General features: G+C 32.4%; 2 protein-coding genes across 3 annotated transcripts in view; both read left to right on the plus strand.

Moving 5' to 3' along the window:
* The window catches only part of LOC109607584 (epithelial discoidin domain-containing receptor 1-like), a 101608-nt gene extending 99509 nt beyond the window's left edge, over positions 1–2099 (plus strand). Inside the window, exons 10-11 of the mRNA XM_049963014.1 lie at positions 16–394; positions 452–2099. Coding sequence (XP_049818971.1) covers positions 16–394; positions 452–802 — 730 coding nt within the window. The 3' untranslated portion in view covers positions 803–2099. The remainder of the gene's footprint in view (positions 1–15; positions 395–451) is intronic.
* A 1095-nt stretch (positions 2100–3194) lies between these two features.
* LOC109607387 (WD repeat-containing protein 47) overlaps positions 3195–19767 on the plus strand; it is a 72798-nt gene continuing 56225 nt past the window's right edge. The window contains exon 1 of one of the 2 annotated variants that reach the window (XM_049962385.1): positions 3195–3428. Coding sequence is in view for 1 of the 2 variants with exons in the window: in XM_049962384.1 (XP_049818341.1) it covers positions 7545–7612 (68 nt within the window). In the remaining variant the exon portion in view is untranslated. Of the gene's footprint in view, positions 3429–7398; positions 7613–19767 lie in introns of those variants that run through there. The other variant, XM_049962384.1, reaches the window with a different exon arrangement.

Genomic DNA, 19767 nt, shown 5'->3' on the forward strand with positions numbered 1-19767 from the left:
AATATAATCTTTCAGGAAAGACTTTTACCGTGACGTTAGAATTCTCTCAGCACTTGAGGATCCGAACATCGCCCGTGTCCTAGGAATGTGTAGTCAAGATGAGCCCATCTGCGCTGTTATGGAATATTTAGATCACGGAGATTTGTATCAGTTTTTGAAGACTCATGTAGCTGCTGAAGTGAACACAAATCTTCCTTACGGTGTTAAGTCCTTGTCTTTTAACTGCCTTCTCTATATGGGAGCTCAAATTGCCTCCGGTATGAGGTATTTGGAGTCCCTGAATTTCGTACATAGAGATTTAGCTACCAGGAATTGTCTAATTGGAAAGGGTTATCAAGTAAAAATTTGCGATTTTGGAACGTACAATGAATTATACTGCAACGATTATTATAAGGTAAAATACATTTATCTTTAAACTTTTATGCAAGTAAACATTTTTGTTCTTGTTAAGGTTGATGGTACTACTCCTCTACCTCTAAGATGGATGGCTTGGGAGTCTGTGCATCATGCAAAGTACACTACAAAAAGTGACGTTTGGGCTTTCGCTGTAACCCTCTGGGAAATCTTAACACTATGTCGAAGGCAACCTTACGACTCGCTCTCTGATGAAGAAGTGATGGAGAATTTGGCACGGTTGAATTGTGAGGACGGGCAGTACTTGTATCTTCCAAGACCCTCCAATCACATGGATATTTACGATATTATGTTGGAGTGTTGGAGGAGAAGGGATGTAGAGCGACCCTCATTTAGAGAGATACACATGTTTTTGCAGCGGAAAAACTTAGGTTATGCTCCTACATAGCTTAAGAAGACTGGTTAGGTATAGAGGGATCAACAACTTTTATGTAAATAAAACACAGGGTGATACTTTGTATTGTTTCTTTAATACGACTTAAGCTGTTTTAGTACTAGTTCTTTTTGGAAATGTTATTTATTTTTAAAAGTTTTATCTTCTAAAAGATGTAAATTGTTTATAATCCGTCTGGTTCAAAGAAATGTAGACGACGAATTCTGCGCACATCGAGCAATAAACGAAATCGGAACAGGAAATGGCAGTGAATGTGACTTTCGTACAACGATATATCGTTTAGAGTATATATCTCTACATTTGCATGGATCACACTTTTAATAAAACTTAGTTGGTTATTTTTCTGCAGACTCCTTCAGTTTTCGGGGATTCTGCGGAGGAAATTATCTAGAAGGTGGCTTATTTGCTTTAAACATTTGTTAAAACGAACTTTCACAAGCACAATAATTCAAGACAATGTCTAGATATTAAATATAAAAGAAGTAATAATATGAGTGTTATATAATATATTTACTAGTCAATTCGGACGCCTATGTAATATACTTCAATGAAAAATATCTTGGAGCTAAGATAAAAAGTGTATCTAAAAGTATTTATCTTGATCTAAAATGCTCCCCGCTTATTAACTTTAAGATATAGAAATGTAGAGTTAATTTTCTAGTTACCACATTTATATATAGTACCTATTAAAAGAATTTTCTGGAGTTTTATATTAGTCCGACAGGATTTGTTCAACGTCTTTAGACATATAAAACTGCAGGAGTAAACATAACTTTATTGTTCTTGTTTTTATACCCACAAGAAAAAATGCTCGACAATGTACAATGTTTTACGTATATTTTAAACAAAACTGTTTTATGTACTTGTAATTATATTTTTATTATGTGCCAAGAGCTCACCATCTCTTACATTAATCATCACAGCGATGTTGTTCCAGTACCTACATACCGCATAAGTCCTCCTAGACTACTCTAACACATGAAAGACCCAGTAGCGAAATGTATTTTTTTAAAATGAGCACATCGATTTGACTATGCTGTATGTAAATTTAGCTTGTTTAAATGCTTAAGAAGTATGTAACACTAATGTTTGAGCCATCATTGTTTCCCATTGTTTATTATAGAAGTTTCCTGAACTTTTTCACATCTCTGAACATTCCAAATAAATATAAGTGGCACAAATATTACGAATAGTTGCAATAATACTTTTTTGTGATTTAGTTGTTGTGTATTTTAAATTCCTGCAAATAATTGTCAAGTAATAACATATCAATAAAGAGAAACAAAATGAATAGTAGTTTTTATTATTGTCGACGAAATCTATAATATATATAATTCTGCTATATTTGTTACTAAAAATCAATACCCTGGCAATTCAATATTTACCCCAAAGAAGATAATTTAATACATATTTATGAACAAGCCTTTTACCAAGATATATCTACAGATATTAAAACCTATTTGTGACCTATATTGGAAGGTATTTAGAGATACTAGTAAGAATTTATATAAAAAACTTTTAAAATTCCTTTTATAATAAGTAAATTTATAAAAGGTGTTTCTAAAATAGGTGGTTAAAATTTGTAAGTAGTATAAACACATCCAATAATAATAAAAATATAAATAAACTTTTTTCTTCTGAGGAAAATATAGTCCTTCAAATTTAAATATGAAAAAATTTCTTTCTCACATTTCAGAAATCTTTAGTCCAATCGTATTTAAATTCAGTCTGTAATACATACCTACAATTCAATATAATATAATAAATGTTTTGCAAAATGATACAGTAGAAAAGGATTCTGGGAGTTTCCCTTACTTCTTGTTATTTTCAGTGACAGAATATTTTTTAAAATCATTATGCTTTTGATATTCTCTTTCTGCACAATTTAGATTAGGAAGTAAAAATTGGGACATTAAACAAGGATAATAATTAAATACAAGTGTAGTTGACATAAACTCAACTAATGAAAAAACCTACTTTTTCCAATATTTTGGTTATTTTGATGGGCTGACATCATTTCCTGTCGAATGTGTGGCACATGTTAAACTAGAACGTAAAAATTTTTGTACGTAATTTATTGCTTTTTCTATGAGTGTAACCATGGAATTTATTTGAAAACAAATTCCCTCCCTGTGTTAAAAGGGTTGCCTATGTGTCGGACGCACTCCGTTTTTTTTGCAACAAATCCGATTACTGGCGCACTTTTGAATTTGTATCAAATGAATTCGTACAATCGCATACAGCCATTGTAAATATTTACACTTCTACGATCTACACAGATTCTTGCGCCTTTTATTCTTATTGATCTTATTCATTAGCGGCTAACTTCTGTCGGTTCAATAACCTAACCTTACTTCTCAACATTAACATAAACACGATAAATATTCACACACAAAACAATCACCCAGCCAAAATACAAACCGACTAAAACTGCAGCAGTTTCAATTGACCGTACGATTTAATTGATGGCCGGTTTAATTAATGGACGACTTCAGTGCTATCCACGATAAGAAATGTCAAGTGCGACAGTCGAAAATTAGCAATGGTGGTGATGTTTACAAGATGATTATCAGTGATAATTAAATAAATATTGTGAGTGCTGGATAATTGTGCTGAAGTGGTAAGTAGTTTAATTAGTTTTGCGCATATTGTCGTAATTTGGAATGCGTACGTCTATTTATATGTGGAGTATAATGCGTCGAAGTCGGGCTGGTTATTTCAGGAAATTTTGCATTGATATTAAATAACCAATTAAACTAGATCATTTTAAATGGTTTAAAGTGAGCAATGATTCATAATTAGTTCGTGACAGAAAAACTAAATGTTGCATTGTTGCACAAAAGTTTGGTGTTTATTTATGGATAGGAAATTACGTCTAGAGGCACCTTTACTCCATTTATTTATAGAAATGCATTTCTTGAACTAACATTACTAATAGTTATTTATTTTTAAGATTGATAGGTACATCAGTATTATTTAAAGATTTATTTTGAACTAGTTCTTTTCCTGGTAAAATTCTACCCCAAGAAAATGAAGATTTATTACTTTAATTATTACCTAGATATCAAATATTCTCTTCTAGGTACTAAATATTAAGTCACAGTGCAAGTATTTGTATTATTTGAATACTTTTTTACTTCCCGGATAATTTGTTCAATCACATAAATATTCAATAAGTTCCTTTCATCAAACTCTGCAATAAGAAATTCCAATAAATCCAACGCGTCTTGGCGCAATACAATACGACACGCGTTTGCAATGCAAAATCGTAGAAAAATCCGTTAAAATTGTTATTGTTTCTGTATGATAATCGTGCGGTCCATCGATTCCCAACTTCCTGGATCGTGTCGCCGAAAGGCATCCATAGTAATGCCGTTAAGTTGTACGTCTGTCTGTCGTCGACAATTTAAGGACGTTTGTTGAAAACATGCCCGTTAACTTGGAAATTTATTACTGGGTTATTCCGTTTTTATTCAGTAATAGGAAACGTGCAGGAAGCCTCTCCAGAAATTCAGCAATTTAAAAGTGCAGCGGTTGGCGAGAGAGAGAACACATCCACGACTTCCATATGTCCTTCCCATTAACATATTTGTAGTGTTAATAATGAAGGCGAAACGATTTGCGACCGTATTCCGTATCTGGTGATCCTGATCGTCTGCCGGTACCGTTCGGAAAAATAACAGATGCTCCACACACCAGCCATTTCCATACACAACTCAATTGCACAACAGACAATGTGTGTAATGTAAACACGGGACGGCTTCAATCTAGATTAGTTTTGTCCGTTCATAAATGATAACCACTGGTAGATTCTAGTGATTATTTGTGTCGAGTGTTGAGTGGAAAAATTGTTACATATAGATGTAAATTCAAATGAAGGTGTAAAATAGAAAATAAAATTATAATATAGAGAGGATCGGCTTTATGAGTGACTCTTTATTGGGTGTTATTGAAATGTTGGGAACTTCTCGAACGTGACTTCTTGTGATTTTGATGAGTTATCAGTCGATTGAATGCAGTTTCAGATAGACAATCAACTTCATAAGTTGCAATAGAAAACTGAAAATGTGTTAAATTTTTTATTATTTTATTTATTTTAAAGCTGCATGGAATGTGATCTCGAAACTGACAAAAAATATTGTCTTATTGATAGAGATTGGGTAATTGTATAATACTATTAAAAGATTTTTTTGAAATTAGTAATAACAATCCTCAAAATTGTTGGTACTGCTTTAAAATATTTTTGTTTTATGACTTTCATAAATTTGTTATTAGTTAAAATTGTTTGTTCTCATCATTCTGACCTTTGAGACCTTTTCAGTACAAATCTCGTTCGAGAAGTTTAATCCTCAATAGTTTAATAACAAAGATATATTACCTCTCTTATGTCAGACACTCTGTGTAAAGCATTTTATGATAAATTAATCTGTCAACTTGTTCGAAAACTACATTAAAGTCCCAAAAGGAGTTTGTTTGTAATAAAGCCTGAGAGTTCATATTATTTTATTTAGGAGTAATAAACTTTATTTTACAGCACAATAACAAATTTAATTCATCTTTGTGTCTTATAAATTTTCATTCTGAATGCTTAATTAAATATGTGCTAATATTTTAAACACAAAATACGGATTGTGTTGTTTTGATACAATAAATTACCTGCAAATATAACAAACTTATTGATGTTTTTACATATACAATTAATGCTAGCTACGTTTTATGCAAATATCCTACTAAAATTCCTACAAAGATTGGTCTTGTCGGTTCATAAATACGTGTCGAGTGTTAAGAGGAAAAATTGTTACATACAAATGTACATTCAAATGAAGGTAAAAGAGAAAATAAAATTATAATATACCGAGGGTCTGTTAGAGGGGGGCACTTTATTGGGTCTTTATTATTGAGATGTTGTGAACGGAACTTTTTGAACGTGACTTCTTCTGATTTTGATAGGTTATCTGTCTATTGAATTCGATTTCAGATACATAATCAACTTTGTAAGATATAATAGAAAACTGAAAATGTGTTAAATTTTTTATCACTTACATCTCTTCTGTTGTAAAAGCTACATGGAATGAGATGGTAAATCTAAGATCTTGAAATTGATATGAATAATGTTTTATTGAGAGAAAGATAGATTGAGTAATTGTATAATATTAATAAAAGATTGTAGTTTTTTTTAATTAGTAATAAGATTACTCAAAAAATGTTGGTCTTGCTTTAAAATATTCTTGTTTAATGACTTTCATACATTTGTTATTGGTTAAAATTGTTGGCAGTCATTGCTCTGACCATTGGCACATTTTCAGTTTTTGCATTATAACGAACGAAGTTGATTGTTCTAACATAAACACAACAAATCACGTTCGAATTAATCTTGTCAACTTTTTGTCCGTAAATTACATTAAAGTCCCAAAAGGAGTTTGTTTGTAATAAAACATGACAGTTCATAATACTTTATTTAGGAGTAATAAACTTTATTTTACAGCACAATATCAAATTTAATTCATCTCTGTGTCTTTGAAATTTTCATACTGAATAATTAATTGATAATTAAATACGTGCTAATATTTTAAACATATAAAATACGAATTGTGTTGTTTTGATACAATAAATTACCCACAAATCTAACAAACTTATTGATGGTGTTTGCAGATACAATTAATGCTGGCTACGTTTTATGCAAATTTCCTACTAAAATTCCATCACATGCAGCTATCAGTATCAACAAATATTTAAACGAATCGTTAATATTTATGTTTATAATATTGACACAGGACATCGTATATTTTAATCTCGTGTTATGTGATATATTAATAGTCTATTATCTGTTGGTGTACAGGAATTTTATAGATGTGTTGTGGCTAATTATTTGATAAGCAATAAATTATCTTCTATTTACTGAATCTGATCTATACTTATACTATATTTGATCTCGTTGCAGTTATAATGATAAAAATTAAACATCATAGCCTTGTAGCAATTACACAATTATTTCAGCACGACCAATTAATTGTTTCGTTCAATGTCTGTTATTGAGCGAATGTGGTTTTGATCTAGAAGAATTTTAATACTCTATTTCGTAAAATAATTGATCACCTTGGCTATAGAGAGAAGTTAATAACCAACTTATGAAATGGAGTAAATAACAGCTTACATCAAAAGCGGGTATATTACTAGTGTAGAAGCAATTTCAAGACGTATTTTATCAGCAGGAAGTGTCACAGCTAAAAATACTTTTAATTCAACCCACAAAATACAAAAGTCGTAAATTTACGCTGCGTTAAAAATCTATATTTTTAGGTTGCTCTGAGTAACATCTAAATGTACTCGTAGGTAGACATTGTGTACATTGATTCAAACATTTGCGGATCGTTTCCCTCTTCAATCTTAAGATTATGGTGACACTTCCTTCGTTCACGGAATGAATGGTGCGTCGTGCGCGTCGTTTACCTGTATCGTTTTGCCGCTTTCTGCGACGCTCACCTACGGAGCGACAAAGCATCCGAGCACACCGGTGGCTTACTCGTCTGTTTACCGGCTCAGCTGAAGGTCGCGGACTTGCTGCCATCGTTTAGGAGCTTTTATTTTCTTCGCCCTTTTCTATGTTTGTGTTGTTGTTGTTTGATTTGTGAGGGATTGTTTGGTTTGGATTATTGAGGTGAATTTTAGTTGGTTGGTGGCTCTTGTTGTTGATGGTGATGTCTGTGGAAATGATCGGGATGTGTCAGGATGAAGCATGGTTGTTGTGACTCATACGCAGCTTTGTATACCGGTCACATATAAGAGGGATTTGTTTAGAGGCAGGTCAGTTACGTTTTGTTAATTAGTGAACAGTTAAAAAGATTTTATTGTCAACTATAAATGAGTTTATTTCATTAGTTAAGTTTTTTATGAGTATAAGAAATATTAATAATTTTCTCATTAATATGTTATTAATAAAATATATATAATTAATCCTCATGTTTCATAACATGTCACCTTATGTTTTAGTTAATAGAAAACAAAGTGTTTATTACATGCAAATTTTTATTTATTATTTATTAATTAATGCAACCAGTCCATTTGCAATAACTGTTTGAAAAACATGTAGTGTCCTATACGTTACCACAATCTAGAAGGCATTCCTACAAATTTGTCTACCGGTGTCCTCCTGCTCATGCATATCAGCTTTAACAAACAAACAAATCATCTTGTAATATGGACAAAATCGAAACTCGATTAGCATGGTACCATAATAAATTTTCGAATCTGGTCCAACGATAAATTGGCCCGATCGGATGTACAGTTATCTTGTTTGTGGGAACAATCGAATTATAATATAATTCGTGCTGATGAGGACAGTTGATTTTCTACCGTACCAGACCGGATTAGTTTTCTGTTTCGACGTAACTGGAGTACACAAAACAGTGCGTTAACCCTGTCTATCGATTATTCTTTTTTATATTTCAATGTTTGCGTTGGGGTGAATTAAATGTTTGTAATAACTGGGTGAATGGACTCGTAGACAACAATGCAAGGATTCAAGGAAATTAGTTATTCGGTTTAAATTTAAATTAGCATGGCATCCTTACGGTGATTTCTACCAAAATATTGGTACAGTTACCCAGAAGTGATTGTAAAATGTTGTTACTTAAAATTTACCGTAAATCTGCAACAGAAAATGATGAGATCCAACAGACGCGGGCAACATATCGACATGGATAAATTATCTTTTAATTGACACGCTTTTTCTCAGTTTAAACTTTAGAATTAAAATATTTTCCTTGACTTGCTATTTGCAGTACAGTTTAAACTCACATTTGTAGTCTACAAGACTTGGATAATGGCATCAAAACTTCTGGGTCAGTATGCGGAATACATAATAATAATCACAATAACCACTCGCATTGTCATAAAATTATTATATTTATATAAAAACTTTGAGAACACACGTTGTGAGTGGCACGTTCGCACTATAACTTTTTAAAAGTCCTAATTAGTTATGAAACTCCTTTCTTATAACTAATTACAACAGAGTGGACCATTTACGCACAGCTAATTAATTAAATATACATACACCGACCATTTTTTAAATAGACACGTTAATTTAAATGTTTTAGAACGCTTATTAGCCTAATATTATTGCAATTTGATTTAATTTAAATTAATTAAAATGCAAACATATTCAATAAACATGTCAAGTTATCCAATCACTGATAAATAATAAAAATTCAAAGTATTTCCAGGAGATACCTATGTTGTTTACAATCTGAAGTTGAACAGTACCGACCAGTTTCCTTTTAGGTAAAATCCAGGCACCCATCTTGCATTATTTACAGTCGCATTGAGACAATTAGCACGAGAATGGCCGTTTTTCTGTTTTGCGTGGAACGGTTGTTTAAAAAAAAGAGATAAGGAAACTGGTAGTGATAAAAATTATCGTGTCGTTGCTATTTAAGATGCTAGTTAAGCTGCATGTAGCTGGGCACGGGTTTGAATATTTATTTAATCAGTTTATTGAATGTAATTTCTCCTTACAGTCATATAGAAACAGTATATATATATATATATATATATATATATATATATATATATATATATATATATATATATCAATTACTGAGATCTTCGTGGCATAATGAAGAATCCACTTTCGTTAGGCCGCACAAATGTTTCAGAGAAAGTACAATTTATATTAATTTTTAAACTGTCAATGGGATGTTTTATTTATGTCTTCAGTAGACTGCTGTAAATTATTTAATGTGAATTTATTGAGAACGAATTGTATGAACATTTCCCACATTTGCTGAGTTTCTAGTTTTACGAAACATTTTTGGCTCGAGAGTCGATTCAATTATTCAGGGCAAATTTAAAATTCATTCGGATATAAGTCGTCTAGATGTGCTCTTAAAATGCATCGAAAATCGTATTTGGAGTAAATTTTTAATTGATTTTAAATATTTACTTTAGTAGTCATTTTACTTTGATGTAAATATTTGAATATATAGACGCCTCAACATTCACGTACACATTAGAATTATTATTTTCACGTGCTTGCAAGGTCCTCTATATCGAAAAAGGAAGTACATAGTTGAATGATCCACAGAAAAGAATGGTAGCCCAGTTGAGATTTTTGAGAAAATCAACTAGAAATATATTAATATTTAGTCTATTTTGTGTAAAATTGTTCAACTTTGATATATATCTGAAAAAAGTATTATTACCTTTTCTGAATCTTTATCATTTTTCAACGTCGATGTGATTTCAAAATTTTATACTACATTTTAAACCCTACTTATTAATGTGTTTTTAGATGCTTATGATTTAAAGAATTCAGTGGTACCAGGAGTACTAAAATTATTAATTGATAGTCCTTTTCATCTTAAAAATCTTAATTAAGTTGCCAGCTAAACAGATAAATAATAATAATAATAGGTTAAGTCAAAAATTAAAGGCATAGTTTAATTTTCCTCGTAAGGTGAATTTTTTGATATATTTTTTATCTATTTGGAGTACCATTCTTTGAAAATATTTAAAAAATCTTGTGTCTATGTCAACCTATAAATCTATAAGATTTACTTAGTAGAATCACAACCCAGATGGTTTTTTTGAGTTATCTAAAAATGTATTAATAATTAATGGGTTCCATTTATAATTTGAAAGTTGATGCCCTGACGTTAAATATATCTGAAAAAGGTATAATTAACCTTTTTGTTTCTTTATCCTTTTTCGTCGTCGATATGATTTCAAAATTTTAAATTAATTTTAAACCATAATTATAAATGTATTTTTAGATTACTTATGATGTAAGGGATTCAATGGTACCAGGAGTTTTAAAACTATTAAATGATAAATTTGGTAGCGAAACTGATAAATAATAATAATAATATGTTGTGCCTATGTCAACTTACAAATCTACAAGATCTATAGAGTACAATGATTGTCCAGTTGAGATTTTTGAGGCAGTCATCCAAAAATAGATTAATATTTACAATTCCAAAGTTGATGTTATGACGTCGATTATGTCTGAAAAAAGGTATAATACACTTTTTTTACTTTTCGACGTCGTCGTGATTTCAGAATTTTAAATTAAATTTTAAACTGTCATTAACGTATATTTAGATGACTTAGGAGGAATTCAGAGGTCCCAGGAGTCTAAAATTACTAAATGAACAATATCTTATCATCTTAATCACCTGAATTGTGAGGTATTCTATTCAATTATTAATTGTGTCTTTAATTTTGTTCTGTGACGTACCATGAAGGTAATTTTGTTTGGGGATATTTCAAAGATATTATTAATGTCACATGCTAAATAAGATTTAGACAGACTAGCTAGCAATCTAACTTAGATTTGAAGCAGAACTAAAATGTAGTAATATTAAGGGTTTATCTAATTTTATTATGGTTCAACAAGTTTTAAATTGTGAGATTATCCAGTTTTATTCTTAAGGGACCGTAAGTTACCGCAAAATTCCATCATTAAATTGATAAATATCTAGTTGTTACAAAGTTCTATTATTAGCAGAATTTGCTTCGAAATAATGACATAATCATTGGTCCACGCCTAGCACGACATTCCCTGCAAGGTGTCACATAAAAATAGTGCAGGATCGATACGTCAACCTTGAGCCGGCCCCGAAGACATTTCTGATTGCCGCTGGTAATTTCCGCACGCGAAATACAAACCGACAGTCAAAAACCACAAAAATCCATCCAGAATCACCATCAAACAATGCAACATCAATCGCAACGAAAACCGGAGCCCGACTCGCTTTGCGTCGCACAGACTGCGGCGAATGAACCGCTAGGACGTTCAGTTTCTTGACCTTCGCTGCTCATTCACTTGCACTAAATATTCTTCGTTGGGCCACCGGCACCAGACGCGCCAGATTCACTTTGCTCCTGATTTAAATGATTCGAACGCTCGCAGCGTTAGTTCATTAGATCAGGCGTTTGTTCGATGGCTTGGCGCTTTGTTATTGTCTGATAACATGTATGGTGGTTTGTCAAAGGTGCGTTGCTTAGTTGGCGGAACTGTTCTGGATTGTTTGTTGCACTTCCTGGTACCAGTTTTGATGTACGACTTCCTCGACACAACAAGAGCGCCAATTGGAACAATAAGGATTAAGATGATCAATCAGCAGTTAGCACTTGGATGTGGATATTGAATATGCAATTATCTGGCTGATACCTTTCTATTAATCAAGCCCGCACCATTCACTTCAATTGCCGATTAATGCGGCATTAATTGGCTATTTGGCTACTCTTCCAATTATACAAATTACTTAGAGTATATGAACTGTCAGGTTTTATCCAGTAATTCATCGTAAGTTCAATGCTAAATGAGCTTTCTTTCTCTGAACCTATCAATGGAATTTTAATGGGGTATCGAATGCACGATTGTGAGCTAGTTAAATACATAATTGCCATTATATTTAAATAGTACCCCGCTTGAACAGCCATGTTCATCATTGTGTCATGTTGTTTTGCAACGTAAGACCATGTTAGTACTTTTGCGGCACTTCATAAATTAACCAGCGGTCGATCTACATTCCTCCTCATAATGCCCGATCTTGGTAACACTCCACATGTGTCGGCTTAAAACTTTTACTTTAGAAATCTTCTTTTGGCACTTCGTCCACGTACTCGGGTATTCCATTTATGCGTACGGACAGACATAGATACCACTACGAAAAAACAGCTGGCCGACGAGTCGTTCAATAAAATCAGTTAATTTGCTCTTGGTTTTTACTCTGCCGCAACGGCGAATACTTTCTAAACTGCATCGCCGGATTTATGGGCTTTTTCATCTAAACGGCTCAATAATAAAAATTAACGAGTGTAACAGCAGAGACGATGAACAAGAACCGTTAACGGATCATTATATTATTACCGTCTGGTGCATGCTATATTTTAAGATGATTTGATCCTTAAATCGCTTCAATTTTTCACCGGCATGCTACGACTATCAATTTATCAGTTTCCTGGAATCGTGAGAAGCACTGTGTGTCGGAGGATTTCGACAATTCTTTTTTGAAATGATTATAAGCGACGAATGCGAAAATCACCGAGCAATAAACATTGCACTGGTAATGAACGTTTCCCAAGATAAGCTTTCGTTGCTGTCTAACTGTAGCCGACAATTGCTCTTAAAAACCGTAATTACAAAGGCATTACCGGCAGAGTTACATTTCTTAATAATTGCCGAGGAATTGCCGACCAGAAAGAACACATGAAATTTTCAAGTCAGGAAATTTTATGGTCTCGTCATCGGTTGGAAAGTTATTTGATCCTGGTATCAATTTCGTGTTAATGTAAATTCGAACATGTGCGTATGGATGCTAAGATGTTAATAATCCGTGTTGTTTATTAACACCTCGTCAATGTAATTATGCGTGTAATTAATTCGTTTTGTGTTCTCTCGGCTAATTGGCTTTCTGTGCCGCGAACTCGGGTGTTAATTTGATTGAAAATTAATTAGAAACTACACATTTCAGTCTATTGATGTGTTCAGATTCGACGTTTAAATTTTTCAGAGTTAGACGAGAATTACACTAGTTATGAGCTAACAACTGGGGTAATAAGAAAATGGAAAGTGTATTTAATATCATTAGTTTACATACAAATTCTCTTATCTACCTTCTACCTTTTTATGATTTATGAATATGAATTGTTTCAATAAAAGGAAGAATCAACGTAAAAAATGTGTCGTTCAGATTCAAAGTAGACTTAACTTTATGATTCGTATTATTGCCAGCATGATTTGTGGATTTTAGGTATCAAATTTTTATCAAAAAACCTGAACTACTGGACCACTTTCAAAACTATATAAATAAAAATTGTAGAATGTTATGTGTTATGTATGTTATGTGTTATCTGTAATCTGTAGTTATCATGTAAATATGATTTAAGGTAGGTATTACAAAAGATACTGCTGAAGTGTTTATCAAAAATAACATTTTAAAACATATAAAATATGTGATAGATAATACAATCGATATTAATAATATTATTATGTATTATATTATGTAAGTTTTTATTTTAATGCAAAAAAGTCAGTTAATTGTGTTCGACGAATGGATTTTTATTTTCACAGAAGTTCGAGTGTAATTTTAAAAATTCATTTTAAGTGTGATTTTCGTGTTTATTGAGCCAAAGTTTATAGGAAAATATGAAAGGCTATAATCCAGTGTATTTATTTGTTGAGAGAAATTTTATTTAACTATTAATCTAAATATAACTCATTAGTCAATCATAAATAAATATGTAGTTCAAATTAAGATCATTACTTTAAATTTTAATACACCATCATCTAAGATCGATTTGCTGCTCACAACAATCAAGTTTAATGAATTACTGTAAGAAAGTGGAGAAAACTTAATATAAAAGAAATTCTATAATTCTTAAACTATTTTATTGAAATTAAATTACAGTGAAATCAGTTTGCAAGATTCCTTATATAAATGTTTTGAGTGGGCTCTACCGTTTTTATGTAGATCTTGTTCTGCGACAGTGGAGCCACAACATTTTAGCATAAAAGCATGTTTTTAAACTTACTCCATTATGGGAAATGTAATGTTAATATTATACAAAACATAAATCATATAGTAAACCAGCGTTTCCCCTTATTACTTTAATACTACTGATGCATTTATAAACGTATTTACACCTCTTCTCGGTCACGCCGACTTTCCGACATAATTTGCATAACATATGCCTACTCTGCCGCCGAAAATTCGGGTACCCAGTCTGGGTAACCCAAGCCACAACACGGCAGTGTCCACTTCGATCGTCTGGTCGCAGGTGTCAACCTTAAATATTTAATTTGTGATCGTGTGAGTGACGAAGTGTTGTTAAGTTTTCCTTGTGGTTTTCTGGGGTGGTTTTCCAGGGTGTTGCAGCGTTGGCATGAGGACACGACGGCTGTGGTCTCGCCCACGCTGAGGTGAGTTTTTCACTTTCACCGGCGTGTTCTTGGGTCTGGATCCAAAGTTGCGGAGGTTGTGTTTGTTTGTGTGCAAGTGGAACGTGGTATCGGTTCGATATTTGTGTTTGGTTTTGTTGAAATACGTAAATTCGTCGGATACAGTAAGGAACACGTTTGATAAGTAATCTTCTTTGTTAGATATTATATTTTTATCTTATTTTATACAATTTTCTTGTTTAAACTCAAATTTTCCAAGAACCGTTATTTACCATTTTGTACAACAGATTTCAAGATTGTGATTACAATTTATATATTTTATTCTGCTTTAGAAAATTATTTTTATTGGATTCTTAACTTTATCGCAGTTATATTATTTAAACGAACATCTGTCCTTTGTTAATTAAACTATGTATAATATTTACACTTTTAATCAAATTTAAATAAATTATTATATTAACAAACTGTTGTACTCTGTTAGCGATAAAAAATGTTCTGACAATAGTTTATGAGGGCTTTTCTCATGAATTTACTCCATTAAAAACAAATTTAATCTGCTCCATCCTCATCTCAGACCATAACCAATATTTTTGAGATTCCTGTGTGTGATTATCAGACCTAATGTTCGGTGTTGCATCCCGGTAAATTTCAATCAGGCTCAGAATTGTTTCCTGTACGGGGCTAATCGTGCAATCGCAGGGAACTGGCCTTAACGTCTTTCAATTATCGGGGCCGCTCTGAAAGCCGGCGGTACCGTTAAAATGGCACGTTGCAGTGAATCACGAGGCGTTCCGTGCGATTTACCATCAAAACGACTAGGATTTACGCTGTTGCTTGCGCCGACCAGCGCTTGTCGGTCATTGTTTACCTTTACGGGTGTGTAATTGGGCAATTTGTCTCTTTCGTACGACCAATGGTACTCACACCGTCCGATTGTTTCGATATGATTGTCGGCTATGGAACCGGTAAATTAGTAAGTGATGATTGTTGTGTTGGTGCAATTTGCACACCCATTAACACCTAATGTATTTTGTAATGGGCAAAAGTAATAACATGGTGTTACATGTTAACTGATTCCATTTCTGAAATTGTGCCGTGCGTAGGATGGTCGATCTCAATGTTTCAATACCATTAAAGATTATACGTACCCTAATCTGTCTGAATAAACATCCACCCTAGCCGGGAGTGACTAAATTATTCATCGTGATGTTCCAAAAACAGGATAAGGCACGACATCCGTCAACTTGTATTTACCGCTCTCGTTTTAGAGACATATTGTTATTGCTCTGAAGTTAGATAACGAGTTTTTCGCTTTATATTGCTGCCGTTTGTGGATTTATCGTTACCAATCTTCATGAATTTTAATACTAGATAAGCGCAAAGCTCACTAATTGATTAACGATTTATCTCCGATTATTTGTTGTTTGCTATTAATTATATAGAGCAGCACAATCAATATTTGCACTTAGAGGATTTATGTAGTTCTTTAATTACACGGATTTACAGTCATTTTGCCCCACAATGATTTTTCTATAAATTTTCACACACCAAACCTGGAAGTCACACACAATTTTTTATTTTTAATTTTCAAAGTTGTATTGACATTTATTAGTATAGCTCGAGATTTAAATGACAATTAATAGTATAGGTTTGGGATTGGTCCAGTAGTTCAGATGCCAGAGATTTTAATAACTTAAATTCGGTTTTTCTGTCAAAAATCGATACCTAAATCTCACATATCTCAGCTTCAACAGGTGACAAAAATTTTTTGTTTGTTAGCTATTTCTTAACCTTAGTTCCTGTGAAGACGCCTTCTTTGATCTTTGCGTTTCCTTTATCCAGTTTTTTACCGAAGAATTTGAAGAAAATTAGTAACTTTTGATTTGTAAAGTCAAATCTGTAATCTTCTTCTAAAAAATTAACAATGGTATGTGAATGTTCAGCATCGATTTTACCCGAAAAAACGTCTTGATCAAGTTATTAAAGCATTTTCGAAAGTATGTAAATGAAAAATGTTGAATATTCCTTTATGTTTAATGTGAATGCTTGTTTAGCCAAATCAAGTCTAGAGTTATATTCAAAAATGACTGAGCAACTCCGGATATTGAAAAAAAATTCAAAAATTCGTTGTTTTTTATAGGAAAATCCCAGTGTGAAATAAAAGTTTGATTTTCCCCCCTATTTTTAAACTTGTGACATTTAGTGTGGGACACAAATTAAAACAAACCCAATTAACTTAAATTGCAAGACTTTCTATTTTGGAATGTGCAAATATACGTTTCCTTAACGATGCAACAGTAAATCATCGTTGTTTTGGGTGTCTACCCACGGTCTGAGCACCATTTTTTTAACGGCTAGAACCTGTTTTCGCAATTAGCAACTATATCATTGGGTCATCGATGGTTTATTTTCGCGAGGCATAACTGCACTTGTAATGGTGCCATCACCGTCGAATCGATGGTATTTTAACAAGTCATGTGGCGAGCATTGATACAATGCAATTGATGTAAATGGACATGTTGATATGTAGAAAGTATTGTGTGCATTTGTTGTACTAAACGGGAACCGTGATTTATTTCTGTGCCATTCGACTGCTGCAGTGAATATCGAAATAATATTTGCCCCGAACCAACTTCCGACACTTAATGGTACTAATTTCATTTAGTGTTACTTTTAGATTAGTTACCCTATCAATCACTGTCTTCAGATTTTCCAAAAATAGAATGTGGTAGCGAGTAATTTTAAACACAAACACCAGTCACACGATCTATTCCTTTGATTCGAGAGTCACGAAACTCGAGAAATATGAATTGTTTTATATACTTCCTATTTTGTTTTTATAGCCGGATACGACACATGAAAACTCTTTCTTGGCGACTAATGAAACGACGACAAAATGTGTATTCTTCAGCTTAATAGTTTTCTTTTGAATAGGCTATTCAGAGTTGCAATATAAAACCGGAGATATGGCGACCTGAGTGTGGTTGGTTATTCAGTTTTGACCCATTTTAAGCGCCGCGCTTAATGAAAGTTCGGTAAACATGGCAAGCTATTAATATTAATGAGAAAAAAATATGCAGGTCAAAAAAAGAACACAATTTAAAATTGCAATGATGATGGTAACTATATTCAGTTTCAAAGGTCTTCTACCACATTTTAATTTAATTTAAAATTAACAAAAATGTTATAATGTTTTTATGCTACACCTATTATTAGATCTTAACATACTTAAAGAACCCCTAAAGCGTTTTAACATTTATCAAATCTAGAATAATTAAGTTAAAAAGAAATAGCAGTAGAATACCTTCATCATCAACGAGCTTAATTATCGAAAATTATAACGTTGTAATTTAACAATTTAATTTAGTAATTCGTATTTCCACCCCCTCTTTGTAGTAAAGCATTTACTGCCTGTGCGTACCTCTTATTAGATTATCAATAAGTTATTGAGGTACATTATTACATTCTTCAACTACAGCCTGTAGTAGATTTGCAGTACTCATGGTCAATTGGGTTCATATCCGGGGAAGTTCATTTTTTTAATTTAATTTATTCAAAAAACGTCAATACCTTTTAGATTTTGATATGGGCGAGCATTGTCGTCCATAAATATGAAATTGAAACTCACTTCCTCCTGTATTGGTTGTACGATAAGTCGAATTATAAGATCTATGTAAATTTATCCAACCATTGTGACAGGAACATGTACCAAATAAGGTCTACTTCCATACATGATACCCCTTCATCCGGTCGCATATGGAACCTCTTCAAAAAGCGCGTTGTAGCTGTGAAGGTACCTCTTTCTCCAAGCTTCCAATTCGATAGTTATCACTCACCAATGACTGATAATGGCTCCTAAGGTAGCTAACAGTTATTTATCTATTTCTAATAACTATTTGGACCAAGTGCCTAGCTTGGCGGGCATTTGTTCTTGGCATTACGTCATTGAGTGGTCCTCGTAACCGTACTGTGAATAATGTTCAATCTTTGAGTAATTTGCCTATGTGACAAACCTTCCTCGTGAAGAAAGATTATACGTAAACGAATTTCTTTAATTAATTCATATTCTGACATTTTTACATTTATAATACACTCAAAGAACCGTACTATTGTTTTATAGCTATTTTACAACACTTACGCCAATTTACTTTTGGGTTATGTTATTTTATTATTCTAATCTGTATATGCTTGTAAATTGTGTTTATGGGTTGGTAAAATCAACAATTACTAAAAACTTATTATAATATTGTTAATAAATAATTAAAATAAGTTTATTCGTCATTTGGAAACGAACAATAGACTAACTTTTCCCAAATAATACATTAAACTTCCTTTATAAACTGTAAGTCAAATATGTGAATGTTTTTATAATTGTGGTTCCATATATGACCCAACCGTTACCAAATAATTATTAAAACAGGAACGTACCTACAGATTTCCAATATACAGTTTTATTAATGATTTTGTCTAGAAAAAAACTTATTAACGGAACAATAAGTAGCAAATTGTTTCGTTAACATAACTGACGTAATTATATCCCATATTGGCTTCAAAATGATTTTTGAATATAATTAACGTTTTTTGATAGAGCAATTTGTTTAATTACTGCCCTGGTGGAAGAAAATCGAAAAGTACTTACTTTAAAGTAAAGTAAATAGTCATGCTGAAACAGTTTCGTTATGTGCCATGTTTATGGTGGAATATGAAGTTCTGCTGAACATGTGAGTACTCAACTAAATTAAATTCATGCGTTCGCTAGATTTAATTAATGGCTAGTGAATTAAACAAGACTAATAAAACCACTGAATAAAATTATCACACATTACAGAAAACGAATCGCAAAAACCATTATGACTAGTATTCCGTGTCTTCATTTCAGTCGATATAAATGGATTCCGAAATTATTATGCTTGTTCTGTTATGGTTTTGACTTATGCATGAGAATTTTAATGTGAGTATTTAACGATTATGGTTATGAGTAACTTGCACTTGACTGTTATGGGTTTTTTATTCTGTTATTTATATAAGTAATGGAATTAATCAAAATATCATT

This window comes from Aethina tumida, chromosome 2 (genome assembly GCF_024364675.1).
Source record: "Aethina tumida isolate Nest 87 chromosome 2, icAetTumi1.1, whole genome shotgun sequence".
Lineage (NCBI taxonomy): Eukaryota > Metazoa > Arthropoda > Insecta > Coleoptera > Nitidulidae > Aethina > Aethina tumida.